General features: G+C 57.6%; 2 protein-coding genes across 6 annotated transcripts in view; one reads left to right on the forward strand and one right to left on the reverse strand.

The window, feature by feature from the left end:
- LOC111160607 (fukutin related protein) lies at nt 1-9,507 on the reverse strand. 3 transcript variants are annotated; one of them, XM_022523811.1, is made up of 4 exons: nt 9,485-9,507; nt 7,828-7,885; nt 7,547-7,728; nt 1-3,600 (listed from the first exon to the last, which is right to left on the reverse strand). In XM_022523811.1, exon 4 carries the CDS (start codon nt 3,559-3,561, stop codon nt 2,074-2,076), a length of 1,488 nt encoding a protein of 495 aa, XP_022379519.1. In that variant the 5' UTR covers nt 3,562-3,600; nt 7,547-7,728; nt 7,828-7,885; nt 9,485-9,507; the 3' UTR covers nt 1-2,073. The 3 variants fall into 3 exon arrangements, with proteins under 3 accessions (XP_022379519.1, XP_022379520.1, XP_022379518.1); XM_022523812.1 differs by lacking the exon at nt 9,485-9,507 and adding an exon at nt 8,199-9,048; XM_022523810.1 differs by lacking the exon at nt 9,485-9,507 and having other exon boundaries at nt 7,828-9,048.
- The window catches only part of LOC111160606 (striatin 4), a 25,494-nt gene continuing 9,980 nt past the window's right edge, over nt 9,135-24,648 (forward strand). For 2 of the 3 annotated variants that reach the window (XM_022523807.1, XM_022523808.1), the window contains exons 1-6: nt 9,135-9,431; nt 16,896-16,999; nt 17,541-17,614; nt 18,613-18,691; nt 20,438-20,635; nt 22,666-22,807. In XM_022523807.1, the coding sequence (XP_022379515.1) occupies nt 9,150-9,431; nt 16,896-16,999; nt 17,541-17,614; nt 18,613-18,691; nt 20,438-20,635; nt 22,666-22,807 (879 nt within the window). In that variant the 5' untranslated portion in view covers nt 9,135-9,149. Of the gene's footprint in view, nt 9,432-15,939; nt 16,058-16,895; nt 17,000-17,540; nt 17,615-18,612; nt 18,692-20,437; nt 20,636-22,665; nt 22,808-24,648 lie in introns of all 3 variants that reach the window. The other variant, XM_022523809.1, reaches the window with a different exon arrangement.

The following is a 24,648-nucleotide window of genomic DNA, read 5'->3' on the forward strand; positions in this document are numbered from 1 at the left end:
AAGTAAGTTTCTAAATAAAACAAAATAATTGCATGATTTAACAATAATCTGAGTTTCAGCTCATGTTCCTGGCAAACAATTGAAAGAAATATGTATATACAGATCATTTCCATCCTTCAGAGAAAAAAGAAATATTTACACATTGTGATGCATATACTGACATATATATTAATTTGTATCACCGTACCAGTTGCTAAGATTTTGAAAATCGCACTCCCTTCAGGAATGTCCAACGGGGCTTTCAAAACTGTATATGACAAGGGCCAGTGCTTTACCCTGTGGAGAGGTCCTGCCTATTATGACCTCTCCATCCCTGGGCTACGCTTCCCGAGAGTCAAAATCATCCCCTTATGTTTCCAGAATGCTCTGTGGAAACCCAACAGTCTCTGGGAGCCCTTTGCAGGTTCAGTGGCTAAAAATAGAGGCTGTGATCTAAGAAGTCGGACTCTGCATGTCTGAGCCACGTTTGAGATGGGATTAGATTTGCATTGATCATCTTCTTCCTCCCCCTCCCCCTCCCCCTCCCCCTGGCTTCCGGCTTCTTCAATCTCCCCCATCCCCCACAACCAACCTATAGGTCCAGGGAGACAGGGACTTGCCTAAGATCACAAATAAAGTTGGCCAGGAGCCAAACACAGCCTTGATTCCTGAGCCTTTACCACTCAAGTGGCTCACAGCACCCCCGTGGGGGGAATGTTCACGACCCGCAATTCCCAGGCGCAAAGCAGAGGTTCAGAGAGGCAGAGTCATGGTGGCCTAAGATCCCAGTGGGAGAAAGAGGCAGAGCTGGGTTTTGACCCCAGGCCTCTCCTGCCTCAGAGCCTGTGGTTCCAAATGGGACAAGTCACTAAGATGAGCCATGTAAACAAAACCTTCTCTGTTTATTTTAAAATGGAATAATTTAAGCCTTATTACTAATACACAGAACAACAGAAGTACCTGTATATAATTTATAAATAAGTATATTCGGGATACTTGCTCAAATGGCATTTAATCTTGGGTGCACGAGCACAGGAGGAAGGCCGCCATGGCTTCACCAGCTAAGGGTGTGGACTCCCAGGGACCCCCCTCTCATGTAGCGTAACTAGAAAGGGGGCACAGCAGCCAAATTCAGTGTGCGCTCCAGCCTGGCTGCCGGGGTTCAAGTCCCTGCTCTGTTGCTTTCTAAGCTGTCTGACCTTGGGCAAGTGACTCTGCCATTCTGGCCTCAGTGTGCTCACCTGTAAAATGGAAATAATAGCAGCTCTGGCTCAGAGGGTTGAGGTGAGAGATGGAGCAGTCACTCGTCGTCCAGCACTGAGAAGGACGCCGGGCACACCATATGAGCTGAGTAACGTGAGCTCTGACTGCTGTTCATCCTGCCGCGCAAGTGGTCTACCAGGTGCGGAGCGCTGAAACCACGACGTAACGCAGTTAATCCGGAGGGGGTCTGGCATCCAGAGCTCGGTTACTCACTGCGGCAGCTCAAGGCTGAGCCCGTTTCCTCCTCTGCAAGATGTGGTTAAGAGCAGCATGCAATTCACAGGGCGTTCGCAGGAGGCCAGGAGGTCACATTCTGGAAGAAGGGAGACAGTCATCCTGTCCCGCCAGGTACAGGGGATTGGAGAGACCAAAAGGTTCAAGTTAGGGAAGCTCCGGGAACCGGGAGGTCCAGGGCTTACCTGGGCCTTGGACCCCAGACTAGGACAGAGGCGCCCTCTAGTGGCGGAAGCAGCCCCAGCAGCCAAGCGTCCTGCGGGCTCTTTGGGAGCGCGATGCTGCGAAGACACTCACCCGGCCCGCCTAATTAGGAAGTGGCAGAGCTGGGGTTCTAATCGCGGCAGTCCGGGCGCAAAACGTACACATTTTCCTCTTTACAAAACTGTCTTTGCTCCAAATAAACCCAAGCTCTCGGAAATCTTGGTCGGGGCACGTCTTCCAAGTGCAGGACGGTGCTGGGCCTTGCCCGGCAGCTCCGCAACCCCGGCCCGCCCACCACATGCCCCCAGCACCATAGCCAAGGCCAGGTCTCCCCATACCCCCCACTCCCTGGCCTGAGTGTTCTCCAGACCCCCCTGGGCGGGCGCAGGAGCTTCAGCCACTTCCTGCCAAACTCAGGAGGGACGGGTTGGGGTACTCTGGGTTCTCGATGACCCCGGGGCCGAACTTGAGCTCCAGGAAGCGACGGTAGTTGTTAGGTGCCTGCGCCACGAAGCCAGCAAAGGACAGGGGCACGAGAGGCTGCAGGAAGTGTTCGGGGAACTCGACATCTTGCCGGTGATCCAGCCATGTGTCCTTGGTCATGACTCCATTGCGGGGATAGAAGGGCCACAGGTCCACGTGCAGATGGTTGCTTTCGCTGTACTGCACGCGGAAGAAGTCGCCCTCTACGGCCTTCTCCCACACGAAGCCGCGCTCGTCCACCACCGAGCCCGCCTCGGCCCCCCGCAGCTGCTCGCAGTTGCCCACGTCCTCCAGGTAGATGCCCAGGTCCACATCGTAGTCCCACGGGATGATGTCCCCGTGACGGGCGGCCCCGAGCAGCGAGCCGCCCTCCAGCCAGTAGCGCACACCCGCCGCCTCCAGCACGCCCACCACATAGCGGGCGGTCTCCCGCAGAGCGCGCAGGCAGCACGGGGGCGTCCAGCGCTCCTCGTAGAGGTAGGCCGGTGTGTCGCCCACCACCGTCCCGAAGCAGCGCGGGGTCTCCTTGCTGCAACCGAACCACTCGAGGCGCCCGCCCTCCCCGCTTACCAGGCGGATGCCCAGCGAGCGCAGCAGTGCTGCCCGCCGCGCGCGCCCCTCGCGCTCTGCCTTCCAGCGCGCGTGGGCCGTGGCCAGGGGTGGCTGGCGCGCCGCGCCGAACGGCAGGTCCAGCAGCTGCACCGCCCAGCCCCGCAAGGCCGTCTGCAGGAAGAGGCCGGTGCTCAGCGGCCGGGCCAGGGGCGCCGACAGGTTGAAGAGGTCGCGGGAGCGCAGGAGCACCACCGCGTCTCCGTCCAGGGCGTCACAGCGGGGCGCGGAGGGCGCGGGGCTGTAGCGGGCCGTCCACTCCCGCAGGCTGACGTTCAGGGCCAGGCACCGGGCAGGGTTGGCCGAGGCGACAGGGGCGGCCACCAGGCGTGCCCCTCCTGCCCGGAGCACCTCCACCATGCGCTCCAGTTGGCCCGGGGCCTCGGCCCTCGCCCCGTCAGGCACCAGGGCCACGAACTCGGTGGTCACGTAGGTCTCGGGGCGCGAGGCCGCGGCGGGCCGGTCCAGGGCGGGCTGGAGCAGCGCCAGGCGAACGTTGGGAACGCGGGGCAGGGCCAGGGGCGGGTAGGGGAGCGTGTCCGCGGCCACCACCACAGGCTGGGTGGCGTCTTGTTGCAAGAAGGAGTCCACCAGCTCAGGCACCGCGTTGTCAAAGGCCTCGAACTCCCGCACCAGGACGGTGACACGGGGGCCGGCAGCCGCTCCACGGCGGGGACTCCGGGCCCGGGAGTTCCTGGGCTGGTGCTGCAGCCATGACACATAGAAGAGGACCAGGAGGTTGAGGGTGATGGCGGCTGCCAGGGCAGCCTGGCAGCAGGTGAGACGCATGGGGCCAAAGTCGGGCCCTAGCTGGGCTTCCGGGGCATCCTGGGGAGGGGGGAACGAAAGGGGAGGCTGGAGGTGGTTGCCAGAAGTCTCTTATCCCCCAACCCCCCATCGCTAGCGCTGCCCTTCTATCCCAGCCCTTTCTCTATTTGGTTTCAGCTCTGACTTCCCCTCCTCCAGGAGCGCTCTCTGACCTTCCATCCATCCCCTCTGGGCTCCCTCAGCTCCTTGGCTTCTCCCACCCCAGCCCACCACTCTATGCTATTTCTGAGTGGGGACAGGTTTGTATCCTCCCACTGGGCAGGTTCTGAGGTTGTTTCAATCACTGCTGGGTCCCTAGTTCCACCCAGCACAGAGCCTGGTGCTTAGCAAGGTTTTTATCAAACGATTCGCCCTCCCTCCTTCCTTGTTCAATCGCACCTATTCTTTATCCTTTAATTTGGCAACTTCTTATCCAGGTTTGGATTCAGTTACAAATGTCCCACTCCATTTCCAGGCCCGGCTTACACATTCGGCTCCACCATTCCCTCCTCCAGGAAGCCCCCCCACCTCCCCCATCTGTCTCTCCTGTGCCTCTCACACTCTGGCTCGGGGTGGGGGGGGAGGGGAGGAGTGAAGCTGCTGGCCTCAGCATTGGCCCACCAAGCCCCTCCCCCACTGTCCCCTTTTCACGTCCTCAAATCCTGGGCCATCTGGCCGTCTCCTTCCCAATGGTCAGCCAGGTCGTTTTGGTTTTGCAAGAGAAGCTAGAAGTGTTTTCTTAAATCACAACTATCCCAATTTTTAATCTTGACCACTAATTAAAAAAACAAAAAAACAAGGCAATTTTACCATATGTGTTAACTAACTAGAATTTAACTAAAAACCTGAAATTAAAAAAGAGAAATACTTTGAATGCCACATCCTATCAAATAAGAAATTAAAAGATAAAAATAAAATAATGATTTTTTTTTTAAGGGGAGGGGGGAAGCGTCTTCTGATAAGCTGCTGTGGACCCGAGGACACACCCCCGCCCTGAATTCACCTGCTGCCCTCCTAAGCAACCTCCAGAGGGCGCTGTCTCCCAGTCCCCAACGCAACGCCAAGCTCTGGCTGGTCTCCAGCACAGGAGGTGCTGGGTTCTGAGCAAATACTCAAAAGTTTCCCCATTAAGGATTTCCATAGGTTTCTACTCCTCCCATAAAGGGGGACATCGGGGACCCAGCCAATCTCGCCTTCAGTCCTGGTCCACCCAGATCCTTGCTCAGCCTCCCCTGGTCTCCTGACAAGTCCACTGCTCATGGCAGCCAGAGGGATCTTCATAAAGCACCAACCTGACCTCTCCTTCCTTGCTCAGAACTTGCCATGGCTACCCAGTACCCTGAGGAAAAAGTTTCAGTTTCTTACAACCTCCCACCAGGCCTGGGGGGACCCTGGGTCTCTTGCTGGTGCATCAGTCCAGTTCCACCGCCTGCCATGTGCCAAACTCTGCCTAAGCCACCCTGGACTTCTCCTCCCACAGATGTTACTTCTACGCCTTTGTATATTCTGTTCTTTCTGCTTAGAAGATGCTCTTCTCGAACACCCCTTCTCCCCATTCCTCTTTTCCCCTGCAGAACCCCTGCTTCCGCTTTTAGGCCTCAGCTCTGATGCCTCCTCCTGCAGGAAGCCCTCCCTGAACCCCAAGCTGGGCGAGAAGTCGTCTGTGGGCTCTTGAAGGCTCTGGGCTCCCCATCCCAGCCCTGCACATTCTGCTGGGCAGGCCTGGGAGGGTAAAGCCAGGGCTTCTTCAGTCATCTCTGTGTTCCCGGCACACAGGTGGGCACTGAAAGTGCACTTGATGGAAAACTGATGCCCAAGGTCAGGGTTCTCGCAGTCTATAAGGCCTCAGGCTCCTGAAGCCAAATTTTACTGTGGCTCAAGGCCCCGGGCCTTCCTGCCTCCTCTCTCCCCTCTCTCTCCTACCAGGAATGCCCTCCTCCCCCTCTTCACCCATCCCAGGCCTGCTTGCCCTCCTGTGACCCAGCTCAGTTGGCATTTAAGAATCTGAGTTGCACTTTAAGAGCAACTTTTTTTTTTTTTTTAAGATTTTATTTATTTATCTGACAGACAGAGATCACAAGTAGGCAGAGAAGCAGGCAGAGAGAGGAGGAAGCAGGCTCCCCGCAGAGCAGAGAGCCCGATGTGGGACCCGATCCCAGGACTCTGGGATCATGACCTGAGCTGAAAGCAGAGGCTTTAACCCACTGAGCCACCCAGGCGCCCCTAAGAGCAACTTCTTAATCTTTAAAACCTTGGAATCACCTTCTGGACCTTAGATTGAGTCTTCCTTCCTTCAGTTTTTCCCTCTCTGTGGAACTCCTACAATACCCCTGGCACTGTTCTAGGCACTGGGGACCCAGCAGCAGACACACAGCGCACAGCAACAGACAACAACCCTGACCTCACATTACTGTGCGGGCAGGCGGGCAGGGCGGGGGTTGGGGGGGGGGACCTTTGGAATCATAGAATCTTCAAGGTCTTAAAAACCTTAGACTCTTAGAGCTTATGTACGCAGAAGCCCCGGAGAGACCACTGATGGTTCTAGAATCTTCTAAAGACTCTGTAGAGACCCTTTTCCTGCTCTGCCCTCATTCCCCCACCTCCCCAGGGCTGTTCCCCACTCAGCACCCAGAGGGATCGTGTGAAAACTCAAATTAGATTCTGTCCTGCACCTGCTCGAACCTTCTGTGGCTTACAACTCAAACGAAAAGCCAAAGTCTTCACCAGGGCCCATAAGGCCCCATGTGGTCCCAGTCTCTCCCACTGACTGTCAGCTCCAGCCATGCTGGCCAAACACTAGTCTTCAAATCCTCCCAGGGCACAGCAGCCAAAGCACTGGCTATGACCTCTGTCTGGACGCTGTCCCCCAGGTATCTGCATGGCTCCTCCCTCGTGACCCTTGCGTCTCTGCTCCGATGTCACCTGTCCAGGAAGCCCTTTCTTTGGCTACTCTCTTTCAAAACGTATCTCCCTATCACCCACGTACTTCCTGTGCCTCATCCCTGCGTTTTTCTCCCCTAGTCGTTAGCTCGTAGATTTGACTTACTCTTTTGTTCCCTGCTGTGCGCTCAGGGCACAGCTCAGTGCCGGGAACACACCAGGTGCTCAATACATGTGTGTGGCACAAATGATTGGCTCTGGGTGTTCAGATGGGGAAACTGTAGCTCAGGGACAGGAAGGATGGAGGGAAAACCCCGGTCTCGACCTCCCAGGCCTTGGCGCTCGGCATGTTCCATCTGGCTGGCTCTGGGCCACGAGGTGCCGGGGACAGAGGACAGAAATCGGGGCCTCGGAGACCAGTGGGTATGGCAGCCAGACCAGCAGGGAGGGGACCAGAGAAGAAAGAGCAAGGAATCACTTAGTGCCCTGACGCGGTTGGTCTTGGCTTTCCCAACTGTAAGGGCTCAAAACTCCTTTATCGAGGCAAAGGGTCTGAAACGATGGTTCTGAAGGTCTGAATGTCTGTGTTTCTCTGAATCGCAGTACGATGATAGTATCAACAATTCTAGCTGCTCACCATAGGGCCAGATCCCTTTCTAAGCACTTAAATTACCTTGTTTCATTTTCATGTTCTGATCACATTTAAAAGTGAGGACAAAGCAGCACAGAGAAGTGAAGGCACTCATTCAAGTCACACAGCTGGGAAATAGTGGACCCAGGATTTGACCCACAACCCTGGCTCCAGAGTCATGTTTTCAACCAGGAAGCTCTGCTCTCTCTTGGGTCCACTCAAGACCGCCCAGCTCGCTGTCCACCTTCACTGAGCACTCTGCAGCCCCAACCTGACAGGTGTTTTTCAAAGCTGAATATGGCAAATCACTGAATTAATTCACCCATTAACTCAACAGACAGATACCTAGTGAGGACTCTCTGCGCCAGACTGTGTTCTGGGAACAGGGAAAGATCAAAGCAGTCACTGGGCAGGCCCTCCAGAGGTGGGAAGACAAAAAACACACACAGAACTTACAGATGGGTCAGGAAACCGGCGGGGGGTGTGACAGAGAAAAGGTGGTCCAGGAGGAGAGGACAGTCAAGCTGAGACTTTGTCTCTCCATTCCCCAGAAAACAATGTAAGTAGACTCAGGTTCACTTTCGGCCTAGGTTCACCTGGCCTGAGCTCTGCTCTGGACTGAGCCTCGGCTGTCCCATCTGTGGAATGGGAAGGTGACAGGCAAAGAAAATGAGTGATACGGAGGGGGAGAAGGGCAGTTTCCACAGCAGCGCTGGTGACACTCAGGAACTTCTTACCTCCTAGGTTGCTGCGGGAGCTCCGGGTGGGCGGCTCCAGCCCAGCTCAGCTGCACTGCTGAGGGAACGAGAACCAGAAAACCCCAAATCAGCCAATTTTGTACAGCAGAGTACGATTTCACCTTGCCTGCAAAAGTGGCAATGAGAAGGTCAGAGAATCCTTTCTCTTTGAAGTTCCATGAGCTCGGGCCCCACCTGGGGTATCTCAGGAATGGGTGGGAAGGATGTCAGTTATCCCAGCAGCCTATAACCATCCCTTCTTATATATGTGCCCAGAAAGGTGGTACTAGAAGTGACCAAAGCCATTACCGTAACAACCCCTTCCCTAGACCCACTCCATCCTGAGACACAATCTTAAAACTGTCCCCTACCTTGGTGGGCCTGGTTCTTAGGGACACGGGAAGGGGGACTATCCTTGTAGGTCCCTGGTTACCATAGCAACCAGGGGTTGGCCTTGCCTTTTTCCACCTCCTGGTCCAGGCCCTGTAACCATAGCAACGGTTCCTCAGCAGAGCATCTTCTCTAAATAAAAACACCTGGTTGGCTTGGTCCATGGACCTCCCACGATGAGAAAGAGGGGGGGAAACGGTTACCATGGTAATGCCAGCTGGGTGGCTAGGGGGAGGGGTTGGGAAAGAGGTGTTCTCTCAGCAGTGTCCTTGGGGCTGGGGTCCTTTCTACCTGAGTGCTAGGTGAGGTTGCCATAGTAACCAAATGAAGGTTGGGGCCCAAGGACCACCCGGGACTTAAGTTACCTTGCGACCTCCCCCTGGTGCAAGGACAGGAGAGGTTTGGGGCTCCATAACCACAAAGAGGGAGGGTTCCAGGCTGGGGAAGGGTTACACTGACTACCGACCTGGGCCAGGAAACGGAGAGGATGGGGCCGTTGCTGAGACCACCCCTGGTAGTCGCCCTTTCTCTCAGAGGAACAGTGTCAAGGAGAGTGACATTTGGGTCTGGAGGGAGTTAGAATTTTTCTTTGGGGCGAAGCAGGAGGAGAGGGGCAGAAAGCGGCTCCTCCCAAAGTCCTGCTCTTCCCAGGCGCGACCCTCGCGCTCCGCCTGGGTCTCGGTTAGCCCTCCTCGGGGCGCGCCTCTCCGCCCCGCCCCTTCCCGCCCACCCGGAGGCGCGCGCGCGCGCTTTTGGGGTCGACCCGGGTGGGCGAGGCGCGCGCACGGACTCGTTCCCATCATCGGCACCCCCGGCCCCCGCCGAGCGCGCGCGCGGGCCGTGCGGGGCGGTGGGGTGGGGGGGGGGGCGGTTGGTACGGCCGCGCAGGCGCGCGAGGCACAGCGGGCGCGCGGGCCGGCCCCGGGGCCTCCATGATGGAGGAGCGAGCGGCAGCCGCGGTCGCCGCCGCCGCCTCCTCCTGCCGCCCGCTGGGCTCCGGCGCGGGCCCCGGCCCGACGGGGGCGGCCCCGCCCGCTGCCCCTGCCCCGGGGCCCGGCCCGGCTGGTAAGGGAGGCGGCGGCGGAGGCAGCCCCGGGCCTACGGCGGGGCCTGAGCCCCTGAGCCTGCCGGGGATCCTGCACTTTATCCAGCACGAGTGGGCGCGCTTCGAAGCGGAGAAGGCCCGCTGGGAGGCCGAGCGCGCCGAATTGCAGGTGAGCGCCTCCCCGGGACCCCCGACCCCCCGCCCGGCCCGGCCCGGCCTCACCCGCAGCCGCCGCAGCCGCCATCTTGGAGCAATGGCCGCCGGGACGGCCGGGGGGGCGGGAGGGGACCGCGACCGGCCCGGAGACGGAGTGAGGGGCCGTCCGAGGGGGGTCCTGAGGGCACCCGGCGGCTCGAGGTGGGAGGGAGGCCCCGGGGCTGGAGAGTCCGACCGGGGCCGGCCGAGAGGAGGGGCGCAGGGGACCGGAACCGGCTAGGAGCTGGAGTGGGAGTGAGCTGACCGGCAGACGGGTTCCCTGGTGAGGACCTCGGGCCCTGAAGGGAGCCCAGGAGAACTCAGCAGAGTGGTGGGAGGACTCGGGGAGTGGGGGCTCTTGTTGGGAGTGAGCAAAAGCCTGAAAGGTACCGCTGGCCTCCCAACCCCGTCCCCGACCAGGTGAGGGTTGGAGGTGGAACCTGATGGGCTTAGGGTGGGAGAGGGGGGCGTCGGAGAAACTTGGGAGCCGCCGAGAGCGAGAGTGAGTCGAGCGGGGAACTGGTCTGAGTGGGGAGAGGAAGTCAGGGAGCCTGGGACCGGGTGTGTTCGGAGCGTTTGGACGGGGGAGGGAGGTGGGGGGGATTGAAAGATGGCTGGGTGAGGACTCGGGATGAGAAGAGGGCAGAGGCGGGGTCCCAGGAGGAAGATGTGTGCCCTCTCCTTTAAGAGGCAACTTTGGGGAGGCCGGTATGTGTGGCTATCGGGTGTAGGGTGGGGTGCCCTGGGGGTGGAAGCGTGGACAGGGCCAGGACTTGCTCTAGGAGCCGGTATGGAAGAGCCGCAGAGCCGAAACTCCAGTTTGGGGGGTGTGGAGGAGTGCGGAGGGGGTGGGGGGGTGCAGGCAATCGTTTTGAGACGGGAGGTGTGTAGAGGATGTCAGGTGGAGAACCCTGGACTGTAGTGCTGTGCCGTCCAACATGGAGATAAAGGGACCAGGGACAGGAGGACTTGGAGGGATGTTCCTGGAGGGTGACAGGGAGAGGGTTTTGTGGAGCAGGCAAACAGCATTGAAGAAGCATTTCAGGACTCTGGGAGGAGATGTGTTTGTGGAAGTTTCTGGGAAAGGACCCCATGGTTTGTGGAGTAGCGTGGGAGAGGAGTGTGCCCTGGGATGATGTTTATTAGAGCCTGAGGAGTTGGGCTGGGTTTGGGCTGGGTTTCGTGACCTTGAGAAGTGTGGGTCTGTTTGCCCAGTGTCTGGAGGGTGGGGCATCAGAGTTGGGAGGATTTGAGGGGATCCATGGATTGGCCACCAGGACTGAGGGTTCCTGAGCTGGGATATAATTAGCAGAAGCCAGTATCTACTTCTAGCAGCCCAGTTTTCCCCTTCTGGTTCATGGTTTCCTGTCTAGTTGATATGGGGACCCCAAATAAAGAACTGATTAGAATTTTGTCCACAGGATGAATGAAGAGAGCATTCTACATTTCTCCCCTCTCCAAAATTAGGGATCTTAGCTGTGTGGTAGCTGAGGCTTGGCCTTGAGATGGGAGAGGAATCCTTACGTAAGCACCCCTCACTTTTGTGTTCAACTCTGTTTCTGGCGCTCTTTCCCAGCATCCATCTCACTTGATCCCAGGACCCCATGATGGAGACCGGGCAGGTGTCCTTGCCCTCACTCAGCAGTAACTCGGGCAGCTGCTGTTTGTTTGGACACAAAGGAGGTGCCAGGCACTGTGTGTAGCACTTTAGATACATGGTATTATTTCGTCCTTGCAACATTCTGGGAGCGGGGTGGTCCTCTTCCCTGTCCCTGTCCCTTGCTTTTTTTTTTTTTTTTAAGATTTTGTTTATTTGACAGAGAGAGATCACAAGCAGGCAGAGAGGCAGGCAGAGAGAGAGGGGGAAGCAGGCTCCCTGCTGAGCAGAGAGCCCGATGTGGGGCTGGATCCCAGGACCCTGAGACCATGACCTGAGCCGAAGGCAGATCTCAAAAAGAATCCGAGAGGAAAGGGAGGCTCTGAGGGAGAGTCAGGCTGGGACTGAGCTAGGATCCCAGCCTGTGGTTGGCAGGGCTGGTCTGTGGGCTTTTAGAAACCCATTTTCTGTCCCTCCTTACTGCCCAGTGCAGACGAGGAACATGGAGCCTGGTAGCCTCCTCAGAATCATGCGAGCAGTCGCCAGCAGACCTGGGATGGAATCTTGGTCTCTGGGATTTCACACCAGTGACCCCTACAGCACCCACCGTACCACCTTGTTGTCCTTGAGATTGGAAAGAGAAGAGCTGTGTGTTTATGCCCTCACCGAGTGGCTCTTCTTGGAGTTAGAGAGGAGCTTGTGGAGAGCGCCTGCTTAGGCTCTCCCGGTCTCCCGTCTCCGCTGCAGCATCGCTTACTGTGTACTGCTGTTTCCTTTTGTCCGGTCACATTAGTAAGAACACAGAGGTCTCGTGTGTGTGTGTGTGTGTGTGTGTGTAAAGAGAAAGCCACCCCCCGTCCTTTTTCTGCTCATCTCTGCAACCGTTCCTGCTAGAAAAGGGGTTCAGCTCTGTGTGTGTAAAACACGAGGTCACATATGAATCATGTTGCGACTTTTTTCACATACCCGTGTCTTGGCGTTCCTTTCCTGTCGGCATCGAGAGCTTTCGTACTGTTTTGATAACTACACTCCCCTGGATGTGTATACCGCAGCTCCCTTGGTTGACCCTTGGTGACAGACTTTAAGCTTCTTTCCAGACTCCCCTCCCCGCCCTCCCGCCCCCGTCGGAAATGGCTGCAGTGAACGTCTGTATATTCCCGTGTGAGTGTAAAGCGGCCTGGGGGGCAGGAGGGCAGAACAGCTGTGCTCATGAACTGGCGGTCGGTGTAGGGTGCCCCCACGGTTCCACACACCCCCTTCCGGGGCACCTCACTCGACACACCTCTGCTTGAACACTCACCGCTTAACAGAGGTCGGACTCCTCTTGTGAGATCCTTGGAGGCCTGGCCCGTGTCAGACCTTTGCGAGGAGCCCTGAATGTGTCTTCTCCAGATCGCAGAGTCCGGCTGCTCCTGGCACAGGACGTGTTGCACCGGCGGTGCGCTCCGTGAGGGCGTGGGGGGCGTGGCGGGGAAGGCAGCCCCTCGTGAGGTCCTGCCAGGAGGTACCCAGAGGTCAGAGCAAGGAGGTGGCTCAGATGCCATCTGACAATAAGCAGGACTTTGTCTGTGGGGTGGGGGATTCCGAGAAGCAGGCAGTGAGGTTTCCGCCCGTCAGAAGCTTCCAGGCTAACAGAGGCGGCTGGTCTGCATGAGAGCCCGCAGAGAACCGGGCACACTCGCACCCTAGGGGAGTAATTCGATTGTGTGGCTCTGCTGGAAGCCCCGTGATCATTTGCATGTAAGCATAAGATATTTTAATGAAAACGTAAGTTAAGGTCATAAATATTTCTGATTTCAAAGATACGCACGTGGTGCATTTAAGGTAAAACAACACAGGATGAACATGAAAGGTCACATGCAAACCCTATATAGTTTATAGATGGGAGGCCCTTTTGGGGAGGGGAGCTCCCCAAGGATGGGGGACCCTCTCAGGGGAATCTCAGCTGGACATTCCTGGAGAAGCAGTGATGGGGGATGTAGGGAGTGAGGTGGGGGCAAAGCAGGTGTGGGGCCGGCCCCTCCCCCACTGCCAGCCTCCCCAGGGCCTCTGAGGGATTTGGGGAGGGGAATCCCTGCCAGGAGCCTCTGGAGGAGAGTAGGAGATACAGGGCTGGGTGGGTCCCGAAGAGAAACACACACGTCTGGTGTCCGGGACGGAAGGGTCCACAGCAAGATAGGGAGAGGCATCTGTCAGCTCCTGGGAGGACTGAGACCCTCTGGCTCCTCGGGAAGCCTTTCCGGTGCTGCCTGGCTGTAGAGAGGGAGCAGCCGCAGGGAGGCGGCAGCCGCGTCTGGGCACAGTCCCCGGGGTGTGTGTGTGCTAACAGTCTGGCTGGGGGGAGTGGTGGTGGGTGGATATGGTGGGTGGAGAACTTCCAGATCCTGGGCTTACCTGCCAGCCCACCATGGCACTCAGAGATGAGGCGGCGCCGGCTGCTGGCATTTTCAGTGGTAGGAGGAACTGGCCGCCAACACTTCCCCTCTGTGGGATTCCTCCCAGTTGGTTCACTTGAGCCACATGTTTCTGGTTCTCGTTTCTTCCTTCTTTGCCAGGGGAGCTGGAAAGGGGACAACAGAGCAGAGCGGGCTGAGTCAGGTTCCCACACCATAATTAGGAGAAGGGAGATGGGGGCTTGCTGTGGTGATAGCAGGGAGATTAAGGGGCCAGGCCCAGCCAGTGTGAGGGCCTGGTATGCTCCTGCCTTCTCTTTCTTCCCACAGATTGAGTCACCTGTCTTATCAGTCCTGCCTCCTTATTACGGCAGATCCACTAACCTAGCCCCCCCCCGTCCTGGTCTGGGCCACTGTCAGTTCTCCCTGGGATTTCCGGGACTGCCTCCTGGACTGGACTTTAGCAACCCCCAGCCGTCAGTTCTCAGCAGTATAGCTGCAGTTGTCTTTGGAACGTGCACTGACTACATCTCTCCTTTGCTTAAAACCTTTCTATGGCTTCCCCTATGCTCTGAGGACAACTTTCAAACTCCTGCTTGGCCTGTGGTCCTTTCTTGGGCCTAGAAGCCTCTCTGCCTTTCCTCACTAACCCAGTTACACATTCTCATGTGGCTGTACTGGCCTTCTTAGCGTTCCGTAAGCCTGCCATGCAGCTCTTGTCTCTGCCCTCTGCCCACAGCACACGCTACTCCCCTAGCCAACTTCTTTTTTTTCTTTTTTAAGATCTTATTTATTTATTTATTTGACAGAGAAGAGATCACAAGCAGGAAGAGAGAGAGAGGGAAGCAGGCTCCCTGCTGAGCAGAGAGCCCGATGCAGGGCTGGATCCTAGGATCCTGAGATCATGACCTGAGCCGAAGGCAGAGGCTTAACCCACTGAGCCAGGCAGGCGCCCCTCCCTGGCCAACTTCTAACAGCCTTCAGGTCTTGGCTGAGCTGTGCTTCTTACCTCCAGGAGCAGGTTGGGTGTTCTCTTCCCATAACACCCTTCGCTCCCTCGCAGTGCCCAGTCACATGGTATGTTGGTTGTTGATGCTCCTGCCTGTTTCCAGGCAGAGCACTGAGAGCTCTGTGAGGCCAGGTACCAGTCGTCTTCTCCGTGACTCTCCAGGGGCTCATGCGGGATCAGGCTGTCTAGGCAGTCCCCAGTGCGGGATGTTGAATGAACGTGGGCGTTCAGCAGGCTGTTCCAGCGCTGGGAAGTACAGGGCTCACTATGGAAGCCCCAGAGGGTAGCGAGGACAGTGAGGAGGTAGAAACTTGGGGCTTCTGTTTGGTGATTGACCTTTTCTTCTCTACCTCTCCCCCCACCTTCTAAAGGGACTGGACAGGGTGGATTTGGGTGACTGAGATGATACACAAAGGTCAGAAATTCAGACTGCTAAGGTGGTGACCACATGTGAGTCTGCCTGTCTGGCCTTAGGTATTTATGCGTGTATGTATCGATTTAAAGTGTAGAGAGAAAAAGGTATTCAGAAGGGGGGAAAAGTCCATTCCCACAAAGGACAGATTGGGTCCCCCCCCACCCCAATGCCATACCTGGTGACATACAGTGATCTGTTCATTATTTGTCCTACACCCCCCTCTGGAACATGCAGTCTGTCTTGAGTGCTGTAGGCTCTGTCTGCACCTGTACCTGATAACACAGCTGGGGCTTAGTAAATATTGGTGTTGTAAGCGAATGGGTGCATGATACTTTTGTCTTACATTGAGGCAGGGATACTCCTTTTTATTTTCTGGAAGGAAGCCCACGTTGCACTTATGCCTGTAGGCTCCGTCCCTGGAAGTGGACCTATCAGGGCAAAGGGAGTGTGTATTTAACATTTCTATAGATGTGGCGGAACTGCCCTCCAGGAAGGGTGCATCAATGTATGACCCCCACCAGAGGTTTGTGAGTGCCTGTTTCCCGGGTTCCCAGCCAGAGGCGGGCGTTAATTAGCACGTGCTCAGTTCTCAGCCAACCTGAGGGAGAGACCTGGTCCCTAGAGCAGGACCGAGGCCATAGGAGGCTTGCAGGCACAGAGCTGTGCCACGCTCCCAGGTGTCCAGGGCAGGTAGGTCCTCTGGGCCCTTTGAGCCTCACGGAGAGAGAGAGAGTGCAGGTGGGCATCTGAGAGGCTGCTGAGAACTTGCAGTCCTGGAGCCGGGCTCTGAGAATGGGCACGGCCTGGAAAAGGGGTCTGTGGCCAGACCCGGGGCTTCTGGTAGAGTCACCGAAGTTCGCCAGTGAGCACGTGGTGTTTGGGGATTGGCTCCAGGAAGATGCAGCTGCCTGTGGGGGCAGGAGGCCTGCGTGCCATGGACACCTCTGCTGAATGGGGCTTGGGTCTTAAAAGAACTGGGCCTGTTTCAGTGTTGTGGAAGAACAGACAGGGAGAAGAAACATGCTGAGAGGTAGGAGCTGGCATTTATTAGCCCTTCTTCTGTGCTAGGCCTCGGACTGAGAAGAACTTAACACATGAGGGGCAGGCACTCTCGTGAGCCCCATTTTCTAGAAGGGGAAATGGAGGCTCAGAGAAGGCCGATGACCTGCCTCAGATCATGCCGCAAGTAAGTGGCCGAGCCCGGCCTGGAGCTCAGGCTGTCCCAGCCTATAACAGCGGAGCACTTGGGGAGAAGCCAGGGTTGAGCCCTGCTCTCAGGGCTTTGAAACAGGACTTCTGGAACATGGTCAGGGGCCAGGATCCTGCCTCGAAGGCCGTTGGCCCAGTGTCTCCAAAAGACCTGTTGACAGACCAGAGCAGACTGGGGTAGCCCATGCCAGCAGACGGTGTGAAGTGGTTGGCAGGGGCCCTGGGTCATGTCTGTGGCATGTCTCGCTCACCCTGGGCAGACTCCAGTGGGACGCTTGATCCCTGCGATGGGGGTTGGGTGGTAAAGCTTTTGCATTGGAGCGGGAGCGGGAGCTGAGCTGAGCCACCCACTCTTGTCCCTAAGCTCCCGAAGTAGCTTCCTACGCCTCCCAGAGACAGATGCTCTGGTAGAAATAGTGAGACACCACCTCCACCAGCAACCTAGGGGACAGCACCTGCCTCGGGGTGGGGAGAAGGAGCCCGGGGCTCTTCGTGCCTCCCTCCCCCACTTTCATCCCCTATCTGACCTCTCCCCGAAAGGCAGGGGCCAAGTTACCCATTTTAATATCAAGGGTTAAGGACTCCTCCTCAGCTCTTTCATGGTGGGTCACATGGCAGGGGACTCTGGAAACAGATCCAGCATGCCCTGTCGCTGTTCCATTGAACCCTGGCTCAGGGTCTTCACGCCTGAAGAAGTGGCCGCTGCATGTCATTGTGGGGGTGGGGGCTGGAGCTGATTGTCCTTGCGTGAGCGAGGGACACGCGTCAGTGAGCCTGAGCCCTGCTGTCTTCCTGTTCCTTTCTGTCCCCCCCAGGCTCAGGTGGCTTTCCTCCAGGGAGAACGGAAAGGGCAAGAGAATCTCAAGACGGACCTGGTGCGGCGGATCAAGATGTTGGAATATGCGCTGAAGCAGGAAAGGTGAGCCCTGCCGCCCCGGGTCAGGCCCTAGCGGGAGGCTCCGGAGGCCGCCTGCAGTGCCTTCCAGCCCGGGGAGGTTTGGAAACCGACGTTCCCTTCCCCGTCGCCCAGGACTGTGTGGTTCTAGCACAGGGGGACAGAACAAGACACAGTAGATGGTATTCAGGATCGGCACTAGTAACAACATTCATAGCGTTGATGGCCCCATGGAAGACTCATGGCCTCACTGACCCCTCCCAGTCCCCTCATGGGGACAGGGGAAGCTTCCAGAGGGGGAGGACTTCTTCCGGGACTCCTGGAGCTGGGGTTGCACCCCAGACTGCCGGACTTCGAAGAGTGGGTTCTGCATAATGCTGTGTGTGGTGCCTCTACCACCAGGGTGGCTTCTTAAAGGTGGGGGTTGCGGGGCGGGGGGGGGGCGGCTCATCTTTAGTGGTCGGGGAGCGGACTGTGGGAGGCCCTGGGATCTGGGACCCCTGAGGTGAGGGCTGGCCCTGTCTATTCCTCTGCGTCTGTCATCATTAATCATCTGCTCTTCTAGGGCCAAATACCATAAATTGAAGTTTGGGACGGACCTGAACCCAGGGGAGAAGAAATCAGAACCGGCAGAACAAGGTGCCCACCGCCAGGCCTACCTGACTGGCCCACCCCACCAGACTGAGCTCAGCGTGGTGGCGCCATGCAGAGTTGGGCCACCTCTTTCTACTGTGCTCCACAGAATGCAGTCTTGACTGGGGAGCTGGGGAGGGCGTGAACTTCACTCAGTGCCCCCTGCACGGGCTGCTCTGCAGGGCCCCTGAGCGGGGAGGGGGCTAGATCATGATGAAGAAGGCCAGTCCTGCCTGCTGTCCCTCTGACACAGATGGACACTGTCCCTAACATTCTAAGATCCTTGTTCACCAACAAGTGGGTAGGGCAGGTGTTCCAGGTAGAGGGACACGTGTACGGAAGTGTGGCAACGTGAAAGAGGGTGGTGTGTTAGGGGACAGGGAGTTACTGGGTGTGGCTGGAACAGGTGGTGCGGGACAGTGGAGGTGAGGGGCTGGCGACCCATCAAGGCCTTCAGGGCTGGGTTAACAGGGATGTTGTTCTTCACATCAGACCCCTCCCACCAGGACGGGAGTCCCACGAGGGCAGGGCTCTTTGTAGCTCAGGCACCCAGCCAGGTGCCTGGTAAATGCCCGGTAAGTAGTTCATGAGTAAAATGAACAGATGATCTCATTTAATCCTCGCAAGAATCCTAAATGCTGGGTGCTGCTGTTATTAACTGTTCCTTGGAAGAGGAAGCTGAGGCTCAGAGAGGTAAACCAGCTTGTCCAAGGTCACACAGCTGGTGAGCGGCAGAGCTCGTCTTGAAGCATAGAGTCCGCTCTGCCTGCGCGCTCAGAACGGGGCCAGCTCCCCGTGTGGCAGAGCAACATAAGCTGATGGGATCTGAAGGAAGGCTGGGAGGTGGTTTGGGGAATGACCTCAGGAGAGTAGAGGGCGTGGAGGGGTGAGGGTTTCAGATGTGAGACAGTGACTTAGGAGGGTTTGAAGGGGAGGAAGGTGAAGGAGGATGGGTACCCAGCGCTCCCCGAAGACAGCCTGCATCCTTTGTCTCCACTCTGCAGTCTCCAATGGCCCCGTGGAGTCGGTCACCCTGGAGAACAGCCCGCTGGTGTGGAAAGAGGGGCGGCAGCTTCTCCGACAGTGAGTGCGAAGGACAGGGGTGCTGGGGTGGGGCAGGGAGAGGGACGTGTTTGGCTGGAGATAAGCTTGAAGACTCTGCAGCCCTTCCTGTCCCTGCTGGGGGTGGGACTGTGGACTGTCAGGACCCCTGCTGGTCACACTGTGGGTGGAGCCCAGCCTGGGAGGGAGGGCAGACTTGCTGCTGGAGGCCGGGTCGGGGGGTGGGAGGGCTCTCTACTCTTGGGAAGTGACTCCAGATATCGCTCACTTTAAAAGAAAAAAAAAGGGGGGGTGTTATGTTTTACTATTAAAGAGATCAGTGTGTTTTAGAGAATGCAAGAGTTACTGGGTAACACAAAGAAAATCACTCGTAATTCCACCACCCAAGGAATCTCATGCCCCTGTAAACATTTTGGCGACTCTGGTGGGGCTGTGTGTGTGTGTTTTATAAAAGCAGGTGCGTGTTTCTCTGTTTCTTCTACTGCCTTGTTTTTGCAAAGTGCTGTGGACGTCCTTCCACATAATTTAGTTAGGTTGCATCATCGTAAGAGCTATGGGGTCGTCTGTCCCATGCATGACCATCACCTTCCATAGCCAGTTACTGCTCACACATCATCACATTGAAGATGGTTCCATAGCGTGACAAGCCCCAGGAAGGTATTTGTCAACTATCCCCGATTTCCCTAAGCCAAATGTCCAGAAGCTTGCTAGCTTACGGTGTGTGCCGGCCGTAGTGACGGGACGGTTCTATAGGCAGCACTTGCCGGGGTGCCTGTTGCTGCCGCGCACGCGCAGTGATGCCTGGTGGAAATTCCCACACGGCAGTATTCCCCTAACACAGAAAGGCAGGGAGGGCGTGTGCTGGCAGGAGATGACACAGCTGGTAAGTGAGGGGGTCTGAGATGTGACCTCGGGCTCTCGGCCCTCAGAGCCCAACCTCTTCACCACAGGCACACGGGATGACACAGTAGCTGAAGGCAGGTGTGCTCCAGCCTGTGAGGGGTGGGCTCAGGGGTCCCAAAGGGACCAGGTTGTGGTAAATGTAAAAGGCTTCTGAAGGACCACATATCCATAATTAATTTTTTTTCCCTATTTGTAACTTTTAGACCTGTCCCAGCTAGCTTTCATTGTTTGAAATTGTGAAAGTAATAAATGCTCATTTGTAGAAGTGAGTAGAGTGAACTGTAAAGGTCGCTCTTACGTCTCTAATCCCTTATTCCAAAGGTCCAAGGTCACTGCTGGTGCATCGAGTATGTATTTTTCCAGGCCTCATGGGGGGCACGTTTCAAATACGTGTTTGCGTGTGGCCTGTACTTGTACACATGTTAACTCTTTTTTTTTTTTTTTTTTTTTTTAGTTTTTTAAACAAACATGAATTGTGTGGCTCACATAACTTAGGATTTGCGTTAAGCTGCTTATTGTGGCCATCTTGGCCCTGTGCCTCTGTTATTTTCTGCTTCTTGTCCCCATCAGTCATTTGCGGCCACAGTCGTCCGCAGTGGGCATGTAGTGTGGCTCCTGTGTCTTGGCTCTTCCGTACGGCATCCCCACTAGCATCTGTGTGACCGCATTGTGCCTGTATGTAAAGGCTTACCCTGGAAATAGACTTGAAAGTGACGCATTGGGGCCTGGGGTGTGCTTATTTAAAACACAGGCGTGTAGTCTTAAGTTGCTTCTCCAAAAAGCCTGTCCCCGTTTGCCTCAGCCCCTGTCGGATCTAAAGAAGCCAGGAGACACCCGAGCTGCCCTGGTTCTGTCTCTCTGCAGGTACCTGGAGGAGGTGGGCTACACGGACACCATCCTGGACATGCGGTCCAAACGCGTGCGCTCCCTCCTGGGCCGCTCATTGGAGCTCAACGGGGCTGTGGAGCCCAGCGAAGGGGGGCCCAGGGCCACGCCAGGTCCTGGGGGGCTCAGCGGTGGGGAGTCGCTGCTGGTGAAACAGATCGAAGAGCAGATCAAGAGGTGAGCGCTTGGTGCGCCCCAACAGGTCCGGTCCTCTGCGACCCCTCCTCCTGGTGACGGCCAGTGTCCTAAAGTCAGTAGTGCTCCCGGGTGCTGCGGTGGCCACTTCCTTCCTGAAGCGTACCATGGGCTGGTTTGTTCCAGAGCCCTCGGTCCCTTTGCTGTGGGATACTTGGATCCTGTTCTGGGTCCCCCTGCATGTCCTCTCCTATGGCATTGTGTTCGTGCTCATATCGTGCCGCAGCTCCTGCCCAGCCCAGCACTCCCCCCCCGGAGGCTCAGGCCTTACGCTGCTCAGCACATGGAGTGTCTTAACACACGGAGGTCGGCCCTGGATGGTGCGCCGGGGTCCAGTGGGGAGCGAAATGCATGGCCACCGGCCCAGGGACTTTTCCTGGTTCCTTCTCTTCTCCGTAGTTGTTACTCGTCAAAACAAGTCATTTAACGATTGCTGATGTTCAGTGCTGCAGGGAAAGGTGGAAAGAAGGAAGGACAGGGACATGGGCAGTGGTGGGGGGGGCATTCTTCACGGAGGTGACAGTGGGCGGAGAACCACAGGAAAGGGGAGAGGAGGCTGCACAAGTATTAGAAGGAGAATGTTCTAGGCAGAAGGAGTGATGACTGTTAGGGTTCCACTTGGCACGTTCAGGAACCCACAGCGAGTGAGCACATGGGGCTTGTGGTCTGTGATGAGGTTGAAATCTCGGGAGTCAGATCCAATGGGGCTGGAGCGGCTGCGATAGGCAATTTGGAGTCTGCAGGTTGTGGGAAGCCCATGGTTTTGAGCAGGCGTGTGACACGGTCCGATGTGCTGGTCGGCTTCGAGAAGGAGGGACCCTGGGGCCAGAGCGGGAGCCTTCTGTGCCTGTGAGACGAGGTGGATGCGAGCGGCGGAGGGGTGAGGAGTGGCCAGTCTCTCCGCAGGTCTGCTTTTTAAAGAAATGGATGTGGGGGAGAGCAAGGAAGCGAGGGGTGGCTCTGGGGTTTGGTCCGAGCAGCAGGAGGGGCGTTGATTACAGTGGGGAGGGCGAGGAGTGGAAGGAACAGCAAGGGGCCTGTCCGGGGCAGGTGATTTGCGGTGCTGGGTCACCCCCAGGACGAGTGATGAGCAGCCAGCCTGGAGCTCGGCCGGGGGGCGCTACAGTCTGAACTCCCCTCCAGTCCACCAGCGTGCAGGTGGGATCTGAAAGCTGGAGGCACAGCACGGGAGGCTGAGCGGGCATAGCCAGGGTTGGAGAGTGGGGGGGACCTGAGCATACGTGCTCCGCCAGGAGGCTATGCGCACGGTGGCTGGGGAGGGAACGCCGGAGAGATCCGTCCTCCGAGCAGTGACCGTGAGCAGTTGGCAAGAACCCTCTAGAGGACCGGCCTAGCGGCAAGAAAGGAAGATGTTTCATTTATCCGAACTTTGGATTCCACCTGCGTTTCTACCGTGGACTCAGGTTTGGCAGATAGGTCCTTTGCTAAGATTTGTCATACGGTTGGAGGCATTGGACAGCCGGCCAGGAGTGAAAACTGGAGGCCATCTGTCAGTCAGGAGGGGACAGGCTCATTGACGGCGAGGCTGGCAGTAGGGGCGCAAGCATTTGCAAAGTGACCGGTTCCTCTTTCCCGCCGGGCGTGTCTGCCACTTGCCTGACCTGCGCCAGGGTTTGCCCAGGCCGTGGGAAAGTGGGCTGTCGAGTCAGTGGTGCTTTCTCAGCTGCTCTCCTGACTCAGCACTGGCTCAGCATGTGCCCACGGATGCATGGTCGGGTGGGGGCTCGTGCTCTGGGACTCAGAGCCCAGGGAGGAGGGGCCCGGTGTGGGGTCTGAGCGAGGGTGTTCCAGTCGGGGTGAGTGTGTGTCAGGAGGAGGCTGGGACCGGTGCCCCCTGTGTGATTGGGGTCCAGGCTCCTGTGGGGTCATGGTGGGCTCAGCCCTCTTAAGAGTAGAGTCCAGGCTCTGGCCATGGTCCCTCGGCACCCTCCCATCTGAACTTTGTCACCTAGTGGGACTAATGCTCCCCTCTGCCCCCATGTCGTGGGCAGGAATGCGGCCAGCAAAGATGGCAAAGAGCGCCTGAGTGGCTCAGTGCTGGAGCAGATCCCCTTCCTGCAGAACTGCGAGGACGAGGACAGCGACGAGGACGATGAGCTGGACGGCACGCAGCATAGGAAGCCGCGCGTGAAGGTGCGCCCTCTCCCCTCCGCCCTCCGGGGGCACAGAATTGCCCCTGTGGGTGCTCTCGGGGCTCCCTTCATGGCCTGGTCTGTGTGGCCTGACCCTGTACCTTCCCAGTGTCCCTGGCCCCTCTCGGCCAAGCCCCTGCCTCAACGCTGTGCCAGGGCCTGCCTTTCCCTCCCCACCCATCTTCTCCTGTCCTCCCTTCAGCTCACACGTTCCCCAGAGGCCTGGACCCTCCAGCCTGGGCTGGCCATGCGCTGCCCTTTGCATCGTGCTCCCTTGGCGTAGCCTCATCACTGTTGTGCTGAGATATTGTTGGTGCGGCTGTGGCTCTCTGTCTTCCCCCTCAGTAGACCGTGAGCTCTGCCGGGCAGCGACTGGGGGGTTTCCTTGCTCTTCTCTCCCCAGCACCCAGAATGCATGTGGTGGGGCCCTGGGTTCAGTCTCGGGCCAGGTTGGGGGTCCCATGGGGACTTTGTAGGTGCGAGTGTCCGGTCTGTTCTTGTGTCAGGACCTAAGCCCAGGGCCACCCTGCAGGGTAGAGTGCAGGTCTCAGCGTGGCTTCACGGTAACGGCTTCCACCATGCTTCATCCCTGCTTCTCAGCTTCCTGAGCCACCGTGTTCCTGCTGTTCAGTGCCACTAACCTGAGGCATGGCCTAGGCTGCTCTGGTGGATAAGCGTCGGTTTGGGCCTTTGTGGGTCTAGCCCTGAGCCAGCAGCAGCAACGTGGAGACAGAGGTCCAGTCCCTGGCTTGGGGGAGCTTGTGGCCAGCGGCGTGCCCATGCAGGGAGCCTGTGTGTGGCCTTCCCATCAGAGCCCCTCCCTGCCTCCTTCAGCCTCACCGTAGCACCCCTCCTCCAGGCAGCCCTCTCTGACCTCTCACCTGCCCTTCCTCCCCTTCGCTCGGCAGGTTTGAAGCCATCTGGACCCAGACCACTCTGGGTCCACCCTGCCTGGTGCCCCATGGCTGTGTGGGACCAGCCCTGTCTCCAGTGTCCCCAGTATGGCTATGCGCAGGGTCCTGCCTGGCGTGGGTGCTCAGGGATCACATAGAGCCAGCGTGCTAGAGCTGGGTTATGGGAAGGTCAGGATGGCGCTGAGTCTGGGCCTCTACTCCTGTTCCTGCTCCTTCCCGCCCCTGTTGGGATTTTCACTCCTTTCTCAGTCCTTACCTCATCCTCCTCTGGGAAGCCTGCCCACTCCTCTCTGCTCCTCCCAGTGGAGATGATGGCTGGCTTTCTGTGCTCCTTTAGACCTTTGTCTGTCACTGTTCTTGTCCCGCAGGCCCAGTGGAGTGGCTTATTGTGCAGGGGTCCCGAGCCTCCCCAGGCCCCCTCTCACCTGCAGACCTGCAGTGACCAGGCTGATTCCAAAGGCCTGTGAGAGTGGCCCTTGGCCTGGCTATGTCCCTTTGGGCACGTGATTCTGTCTTAGCTGCAGTTTCGGAATCCTTGCCTCTGGGTTGTTGAGGATTTAATTAACATTAACTCATGCCCAGAAAACCCTTGGCTACGCTGGGGCTGGCCGCACCGAGTGCTCAGTGATGGCAGTGTGAGCCGAGCCGAGCACAGCGGGCAGAACAGGGTTACTCGGGAACCCTGTCTCGTGGACCTGGGAGGACGCCTGTTACGCCGCCGTGCTCCTCTTGAGCCCGACGCCCCCATTGCCTCCCCGGGCATGCTGGCTGAACCTGGACCCCGGCTCTTCCACGGGGAAGGAAGGGCAGGTCACTGTGTCCTGTCCCTCCTGTCCTCCCACAGAGGCTGGCCTCTGGATGCCTGAGCGGTTTTGACTCCAGTCCCGGCTTGGACTGCTGAGCCTGTGGGAGGGTGAGCCGCACCCCC

This window comes from Enhydra lutris, unplaced genomic scaffold (genome assembly GCF_002288905.1).
Source record: "Enhydra lutris kenyoni isolate GAN:26980312 unplaced genomic scaffold, ASM228890v2 scaffoldscaffold77, whole genome shotgun sequence".
NCBI lineage: Eukaryota > Metazoa > Chordata > Mammalia > Carnivora > Mustelidae > Enhydra > Enhydra lutris.